The sequence below is a fragment of the Dromiciops gliroides genome, chromosome 1, assembly GCF_019393635.1.
Source record: "Dromiciops gliroides isolate mDroGli1 chromosome 1, mDroGli1.pri, whole genome shotgun sequence".
Classification (NCBI taxonomy): domain Eukaryota; kingdom Metazoa; phylum Chordata; class Mammalia; order Microbiotheria; family Microbiotheriidae; genus Dromiciops; species Dromiciops gliroides.
In genome coordinates this window covers 517,828,906-517,837,683 of record NC_057861.1, presented here as the reverse complement: position 1 = coordinate 517,837,683, position 8,778 = coordinate 517,828,906, and the positions used below count along the sequence as shown (strand labels likewise).

The following is an 8,778-nucleotide window of genomic DNA, read 5'->3' as shown; positions in this document are numbered from 1 at the left end:
AATAGAAATAGGTCCAGATGTTAGCCTAAGCCCAGGGGGAAAAAAAAATCAAGCTTTATCATATAGGTGAGACTCACCTTGGTATATGAACTAGCATATCTGCTTTTGTCCAACCAAAAAGGACAGAACCAAGTCAGGGCTGAGAGGCTCAGAAGAATGCAGATCATACATAGGGTCAGTCCAGTAGATTCTCATATCAAATGAGATAATATTTATAAAAAAAGCACTTAGCACAGTGATTAGCACACAGTAGGTACTGTATAAATACTTGTCCATTTCCCTTCTAGGGAGGCCAGATATTTAACCCTTTATAGATAAGCCAAGAATCATCAACCTTGCCAACCAAAAACTACTTCAATTCTCAAATCAGAGAGCTTGGTCCCAGATGGATTCTGGGGAAAAGAACTAGATAGTATTTAGCAGGGTCTGGCACATACTAAGTACTGAGTAAGTGTTGACTAAGAAAGACTGAATTAATGATTGGTCCAACTGTTCTTAGTTCCTCCTAAAGTTTCCATGGAATAATAAAAAGTATTAACTAGCATTTATATGTACTTGAGGGCTCCCAAAGCAATTCACTGAAAAAAGTGAAAAAATTCACTTACAAAGTTAATTCACTGAAAACCAAGATTTATAAAGTTTCTTAAACACTTATTTTGTTTTTATCACAATGAAAGAATTTGGATGCTGTTTTCTTTCTTTCTTTTTTTTTTGGTGAGGCAATTGGGGTTAAGTGACTTGCCCAGGGTGTCACACAGCTAGAAAGTGTTAAGTGTCTGAGGTCGGATTTGAACTCAGGTCCTCCTAAATCCAGGGCCGGTGGTGCTCTGTCCACTGTGCCACCTAGGTTCCCTTGGATGCTATTTTCAGTTCAGGGGATATAAACTAAATATAGTCTGTTTCCTCACATGTTAAATGAAGTGGCTGGTCTATAAGATCTCAATTCTAATAGTCCAAGATTTAGCAGAATTTACTCATAAAACATTAATGTCATTCCTCCTCTGGCTCAGGTGACATATTTACCAGTAACAGAAAGCCATTAATAACTTTGTTAACACAAACTGTGTGCTGCTTTATAAAGATTTGGCCAAATTGTATCAAAATGGGGCTGGTGATGCTATCATTTTTAGATATTTACAAAGGATAAGGGTAGAGAATAGTATTTATGAAACAAATAGTAGACAAATAATTTTATCGGATTCACTTCCTTTATTGCAGTAATCTTTATACAAAGTTGAAACTGCAATATTCAGTGTTAAAACATTAGAAAAGCATTCATGTGACAGTTACGGGTTTATCAAAATATTACAATTTCAAACTTAGCTGATAATTATCCACCAAAGCACAATTATTTAAGTTATTTCCTCATTTTCTTTAAATATGTAATGTCATAAAAGCATAAAAGAATTTATGTAAAAGGAAACCTAAAATACAAATATGAAATGTAACAAATAAATAATTGATTTTATCAGCTATTGTTATTTGTCAACTTATGAGCTATTTTAGCTAAACCCTCATAAATTTTTGTCTACAGAAATAATGAACTGCCAAATGCCAATGCACAATTGCTTATTTCAAGTCATCACCAATGATTAGAACTAAAAAAATTTGGCATCAAAACAATCAAAATTCAATATAAACAAAATAGAATAACTTCATCACTAGCTAGTATCTGTTTCTAACAATTAACTGCTGAAATTTATTGGAGAGCTACAATAACTTTGAACCTTTTTGACCTGGTATCTAGTGTTAGTTAAAGTAAAGAATCCATAAGTGAAAAGCATCTTACATTATTTCATTCACTACAATTCCCTTCCCCAACCAAGTATGCATATTTAAATATACTTTTTACACATGTATGAATACACACTTCATTTGGTTCCTGTGGTACAGATTGTAAGTGATGGTTTCCTGAATGGGCAAAACTTTTAGAATAAGTGTACCTGTGCATGTTTCAAGATAGCAGCACTAAATCAATGCCCTACTGTCCATCTGTTTAAAGAAAAAAAAATTCAAACATGGTAATAATTCCATGCGTATTAAGTAATTTTACATTCCTACTATTCTCCCCCACAATTACTGCAAATCCTGTAATAAATGCAATAAAGATGTGAGTTATAAGCTAGGAAAACAAATTTAGAAAACAAAAGATTTCAATTTTACTAATATTTTGCATTAAAAAATTACCAGGTCCATTCTGAAACTAATTAACTTCATATTCATGCAGCAAAAATCAAATGAAACTGTAGTTTTGAAAGGAGAAAAATTTCAAAGATCTGGAGAACCAGCAGCAAAATATTTTTTAAACTATTTTTAAACTTATAAATAACTGGACTGAATAACAATATGGATGAATTATAGAACATTTCACTATCACAAATTATAGTCATTTGTAGTTATAACATATCTTACAAATGACTAAAACTTTGTTCATTAAGAAAACCATATGATAATTTACTTTGATCTTATGTTTAACAAAATTGTTAGCTAATGAATTTTGATCACTCAACACTGCTGAACAACCAGCAATATGGCCTAGTAACATGTAGTTGTGTATGTGTATATAAAATATATAATGCATACATATAAAATATATATATACCATATATATGATATACGTGTGTGTGTGTGTGTGTGTGTTTAAAACTTGAAATGTTTTTAGGCAATCTTTTCTTGAATATAAAAGAATGAAAAAATTCACATTAATAATTTGTATAGAAAGCTTTCAGTGATAATACTTATGCATTATCACATCTATATACTGGTAGACGATGATGTCAAAACAAATGTTCAAAAAGCACAACCTGGCAGTTTTAAAAATGGACTTTACATATTAAGAATGGATTAAATTTAAATGTTCAAACCTGAGTATATTAAGACTGAGTGTGTATCTGACAAATGAATTAGCCTAAAAACATTTCACTAAGTAACCAGTGGTCCATTTAACCATTTTGATGATAAGCTAAAGCAACTGTATAATTTTAAAAGGATGGTAGAATGCCACATAGTGTTTACTGAAATACTCTGTAAGATGGCATCACTTAACCCAAATTTCCTACAGGAAACCTAAGTTCTTACTGAAAATTCACTCAGATTTGAAGGACAAACATGGACAGGTCCCCTCTGATAATTTAAAGTTATGGGTATTTTAGGCTGTAGAATGGAATATGATTTTCAGTATGTCATATAAAACTACTGAGAAGAAATCTTTTGACATTTCTAAAGTTAACTGGAAATTATGACATCAGTAATACAAAGCTTCTTAAAAGGTAGAACAACTCTTTTCTTAAGGTTTACATTTATACATGCATACTTAAATGGATTAAACTTTTGGACATTCTGATTCTTGTGTTTTATCTCAAATGACAAGACCTGCCCTAATTCTTACCCCATTAACATCTAACAGAGACCATAAAAAAAAGTACAATAATAGAAAACATACAGTACTAAAAACTAATTAATTGCTCAATGGAAGACAGAAAAGCAGCATTCATTTTAAGGTGGAAGAGACTAGAAACCAACTTACATTTGAGCTACAGTTTTAGTTGAAGGCAAAGTTTGATATTCTATATAAATTTATAAAAGGGTATATATGGATGAAATTTGGTTAATCTCAGAAGGCACCTCAAGGCTAAAAGGCTTTTATAAATCTATATTTCTTTCACCAATTGAAAATAAAAACACACTTTTATTGCTATTCAAGTAGCAAAGAAAAAAATCTTATGTCCAACAATAAGGAATAAAACTGAAGTCTCCACAACCATGCAAATGGAGCGACTTCCCCGTGTGCTTTCAAATCAGTGAAACTGTGGAAGAAAAGTCACTGTTTTGCCACCGTATTGCAGTCTCTTAGAAGATTTCAAGTCACTTTACTAGGGACTGAAGTTCCATTTCCCTAGGGCTGTCCATGATGTGGTGTTTAGGAATAGAAGGTAAGGACACTCTGATGATTCCCACGGACAAGAAGGATTGGTGGCAAGTCTCTAGATAAAACTTCTAACCATGCCATGTAGAGGGCACTAGACACGCCACCTTTTCTTGCAACTGGGAGACTCCTAATGGTAAGAAAAATAACAACAGCACATAACTAAAAAATTTTTAATGTTAAGAAACCATACTTCCTAATTAATAAGTACCATAATTATCAGTAAAACAAGAAATATATTTAACCAAAAGTACACAGAAATTCTAGAAAAACTTACCAACTACTTCATTCTATTGCATCAACAATAACCCTACTATTCTAATGTTTTCAATTGGACCAAGAAAAGATAGTAACAATATTCTCCCTTAATGCCAAACACATTTTACATTGGTATATAAACACCTCACTCTCTCAGAAAAGGAATCTTTTTAAAAAGGATACTTCTATTTCAAACAGGTAAAGAAACCTATGTAGTTTAGTCATCTACTTAAACTAAGGCAAGAAAGAGACAGCACATGACCATTGAGAGAGAGCCAGTCTTTCTTCATTTTCATCTTCATAGGCTCTTTGGGCCTCCACTGCATTACTTGTAAAATGTAGGCATTGGACTGATGGATTCTCAGGTCTTTCCCAGCTCTAGAACTCTATGACTATCTCCCACCCTGCAAATCTTTCACTGACTACTAACAATAGTAGTTAAAAAAAAAACTATTTGAACAACTTAAACTTAAAGACATTGTTTTAATTAAAAAATTATCATCTTGTGGTATTCAGTAAAAGAAAATCTCTGCTTCAATTCACTAATGCTTTTGCTTCTTTTTTTCTTTTATATTTAATTTTTCCTTTGTTTGTCTGGACAACAAAAGTTCCAAAACGGTTAAAAAGAAGTGGAAATACAAGTAAAGCGAAAACTAGGTGACCCCTGCTCCTGGCAAATGAAAATAAGTGACAAATCACCAAATTTGAGTTGAGCCTCATAATTTCTATCAGGAGAGAGTAAAAAGAGCAAGTAAGCAAAAGGGTTTGTTGGATACGTTCACAGATCTTGTTGTTCAGTTGTGTTCAACTCTTTGTGATCCCATTTGTGGTTTTCTTAACAGAGATACTGGAATGATTTGCCATTTCCTTCTCCAATTCATTTGCTGTGTGAGGAAACTAAGGCAAACAATAGAGTTAAGTGATTTGCTCAGGGTTGCATGGCTAATGAAGTGCCTGAGGCTGGATCTGAACTCAAGACAATGATTTTAGGCTTGGCACTTTATTTACTGTGCCACCTAATTGCTCCCATTAGTAGGTGTAGAAACCAGCAAAACTTGAAGACATCAGAGTTAAGGGATATTTTACCTTACTTGTTCACACAGTGAAGGTTGTTTCTAATAAGCAATGAAATGTCCAAAAAATTCCCCAAAGTAGGAAAACAAGGAATCTGACTAAAATGGCACTGGATTTAAAGCAAGAGAGAGAATGCTACAACTGACTCAACATTATATTTGATATAAAAAATTTTTTGTAATTAAAGTTAGGCAGCAGATATCCATTTTTCATCACTATAAAAGTCAGTATAAGTGTTTAATAGGCAGTCTTTAAAAATTCATTTAACTTAAAATGTATGTTAGCACATGCTATCAAAAATCTAAACTGGAATACATGAAAACATTAACACTTTACCAGAAAAAGTATATCAAACAACGGTATACTGTACATTTTACTTACATGACAATTACATTGGCTGTACTTGAGTGCTCCTTTAATAACTCATTTAATCTTATCTGACGGTATGTCTAAAAGGTGAAGGAAAAAAGTTAGTCCTCGTTTGGAAAATTACCATCTATCATGGTTAATAATTCTAGAAATGGCAAAAGAAAGTTAAAATATAAAAGAATATATGAACAAATGATCAATGGTAAATTAAGATTCTGCAAGACAAACAGACTTTAGAAATTTGTCTGTAAAATTTATTTTAAAAAAATACATTTTAAAACATATGGTAGGGGGCAGCTAGGTGGCGCAGTGGATAGAGCACCGGCCCTGGAGTCAGGAGGACCTGAGTTCAAATCCGGCCTCAGACACTTAACACTTACTAGCTGTGTGACCTTGGGCAAGTCACTTAACCCCAATTGCCCCACTAAAAAAAAAAACCCACATGGGAAGACTATGTAATGGAGGAGAAAGAATACCTTTGTTTTGTAAAGTTCAAGCTCATTATCTGTGATTCTCCAAGGTTCATCTTCTTTCATTTTATCTGCAATATCTTGTTCTTTGTCATCTTCATGAAGCCTGAACGGCTCAATCATTTCTTCAAAAGCCATAATACTTCAAAGAAACAGACAGCATTTAAAATTAATTATCATTTTTAATGTTTCTATAAGGCAAAAACCATTTCTAAACACTTTTTCCCATAACTCTTCCATAAAATCCTACTTTGATGCTCTATCTTAGGCAAGCTCTGTCCCAGTGTATAGGCACCACCCAGAAGAATGAGGTGGCAGTGGATTCTTCCCTGTCATTCTTCTACCTTGAAGTTTCATGTTGGCCTGGCAATGTCTGCCAACCCTCCCCCACATATTCCACTGTTCTGGGGCCTATCTCTCTATAATTCCCCCAAAGGGGCATAGACTAGACTTTCGGGGGGGGCACATTGTTTCCTCTTGTGTTATAACTATGCCTATAATGCACCATCCTTTGTGCCACTTCTCCCACCCCCTGACAATGGACTGTCCTTTACATCGCTGCTGTCTACCTCTAATTAATGTTTGCCCCTAGGTAAAAGAATTCTGTGATGTTTTTTGTGGCCTAGAGGGGGCTCTGGCTAGACCAGTAGAGTTCAGACTCTAGAAAGTCCTATCATTCTGGAAGAGCTCTGAGCATAGTGGTGCTAAGATTGCCTTCTTAGGACCAGCATAACTAAATGTACAGTGGCTCATCACAAGAAGACTAGCCATTAGATGATAATTTTTTAGCTATATCCCATGAAACAACAGAAAATTACAAAATTGCTTTGAGTCCTGTGCTGCCTTTTCAGCTTTCCAAATGATGCTGGCACAGTGGTAGAAAAGGACAGAAGATGCTAGGAATTACAGGATAAACATTAATATATTGTTCAGACTCTGTATGTGAGATACTTGTCCATTGACCAAAGAGTGGCTACATTAGTGGAGGAAGCAAATCATTTCAAACTATAAATTCTTGCTATAAGTAAAATGAGAAGACAAAAGAAAGTTTCAGTTAGTTGGAAAGATGGCTCACAGGTTTTCCTTGGAGAGATAAATAAGGAGTTTGAAAAGTTTATTTTATTGTGCATTTAAAGGCAATAATTATTTCATAGGATACTTGGCCATCTCTAATAGAATATACTACCATTTCTCCCTAACGTCCTTGCATTTATTCTCTATGTACATATCTCCATGGATATGATGCTGCTGCTTTTGACTTGGGTTCACACACTGTTGCCCCTAGAGCAGGGGTTCTTAATCTTTTTTTTTGCGTTAATTTTGGTGTTCTGCTGAAGCCTATGGACTTCTTCCAAAAATGTTTTTTGAATAACTGAAGAATGATATGCTTATGTAGGAGAAAAAAACGGAAAGGGAAAAATATGGCAACAATAGTTAGAATAAATTTGGTGGAATGAGATTAGAAAATAAGGTTGGAAAGCAGAAATATAGGTTTATGTTAGGTTGTTTGCAAATAATAGCTGGATTGAAGAACATATCTTTGAAACCATGTCAAACAGCATCACTATGCATTTGAACTGGATTGCTGGAAAGAAAAAAGTTTATTTAGAGATAATTGGAAAGAGGTACGTTCATCAACCAACCAAGCAATCCATGTTCTTTCACATTCATTGCTTTTTCTTTCAATCCATTGTCTCTGAACAACTGGCACAGTGCTTTACTCATAGTAATTTAATAAATACTGAATATCTGTTGAACTCTTTGTAGTGAAATGATTATCTCAGAAAAATGGAATCATCCTTCCTGTTAGTTCCTACCATTTTTATGTGGGGAAAAGCAAGAAACTTTTTTTTTTTTTTTACTGATCATTTCCCCCCTTAATGGAATGTCACTGAAATGCTTAAACTTAAAGAGTATTAAGTAGGCTGTTGGATTATTTTGTGACACTGTTATCCTATATTCTTTTCACAGAGGTTGTTCTTCTAATTGTACAGTTAGTGTCTTATATGTATATTTAAATTATACTAGAAACAGTATAAATAAAACTTAGGTAGAAATATCTTTGGCAATGATTCTTTGTTCAGTGGTGGTGGTAGTGGTGGGATGAATATATTAGACCAAAATGTTAGTATTATAACCTTTTAAGTACCTTCTGTGTGTATACAAGAGCAGCACTTTTATATATATATATATATAATTTTTTTTTGGTTTGTTTTGTTTTTTGCGGGGCAATGAGGGTTAAGTGACTTGCCCAGGGTCACACAGCTAGGGTCAAGTGTCTGAGGCCAGATTTGAACTCAGGTCCTTCTGAATCCAGGGCCGGTGCTTTATCTACTGCACCACCTAGCTGTCCCCACAGCACTTTTATATTTTTATTGAATTATATGCTTAGTTAAGTAGTCCTAGATTATAGACTTAGAGTGAGAAGGTACCTTAGAGGCAGGCAGGCCAACCCCCCCCCCCCCTTAAAACAAACTGATGAAAAGAGAGGTTGACTTTCCAAGGCTACCCAGAAAGGAACTAACTACCATTACCAAATCACTTATTTTCTACGATTTTATTTGGTACCTTTTTCCTGGAGCTCAGAGAGTAGAAGAGCTGGCTAACCACTAAAAAGGTAAGTGACCTTCCCAGGGTTATGCAGCCCATACATGTTAGTCAGGACTTGAACCTAGATCTTTC

At 34.2% G+C, this 8,778-nt stretch overlaps 1 protein-coding gene across 2 annotated transcripts in view; it reads right to left on the bottom strand.

Moving 5' to 3' along the window:
* Positions 1-1,403: 1,403 nt before the first annotated feature.
* Positions 1,404-8,778, bottom strand: part of SLC12A2 (solute carrier family 12 member 2) — a 130,744-nt gene continuing 123,369 nt past the window's right edge. For both annotated transcript variants that reach the window (XM_043969701.1, XM_043969710.1), the window contains 3 exons: positions 6,103-6,238; positions 5,639-5,706; positions 1,404-4,055 (listed from right to left, as the gene is read on the bottom strand). In XM_043969701.1, coding sequence (XP_043825636.1) covers positions 3,920-4,055; positions 5,639-5,706; positions 6,103-6,238 — 340 coding nt within the window. In that variant the 3' untranslated portion in view covers positions 1,404-3,919. The remainder of the gene's footprint in view (positions 4,056-5,638; positions 5,707-6,102; positions 6,239-8,778) is intronic.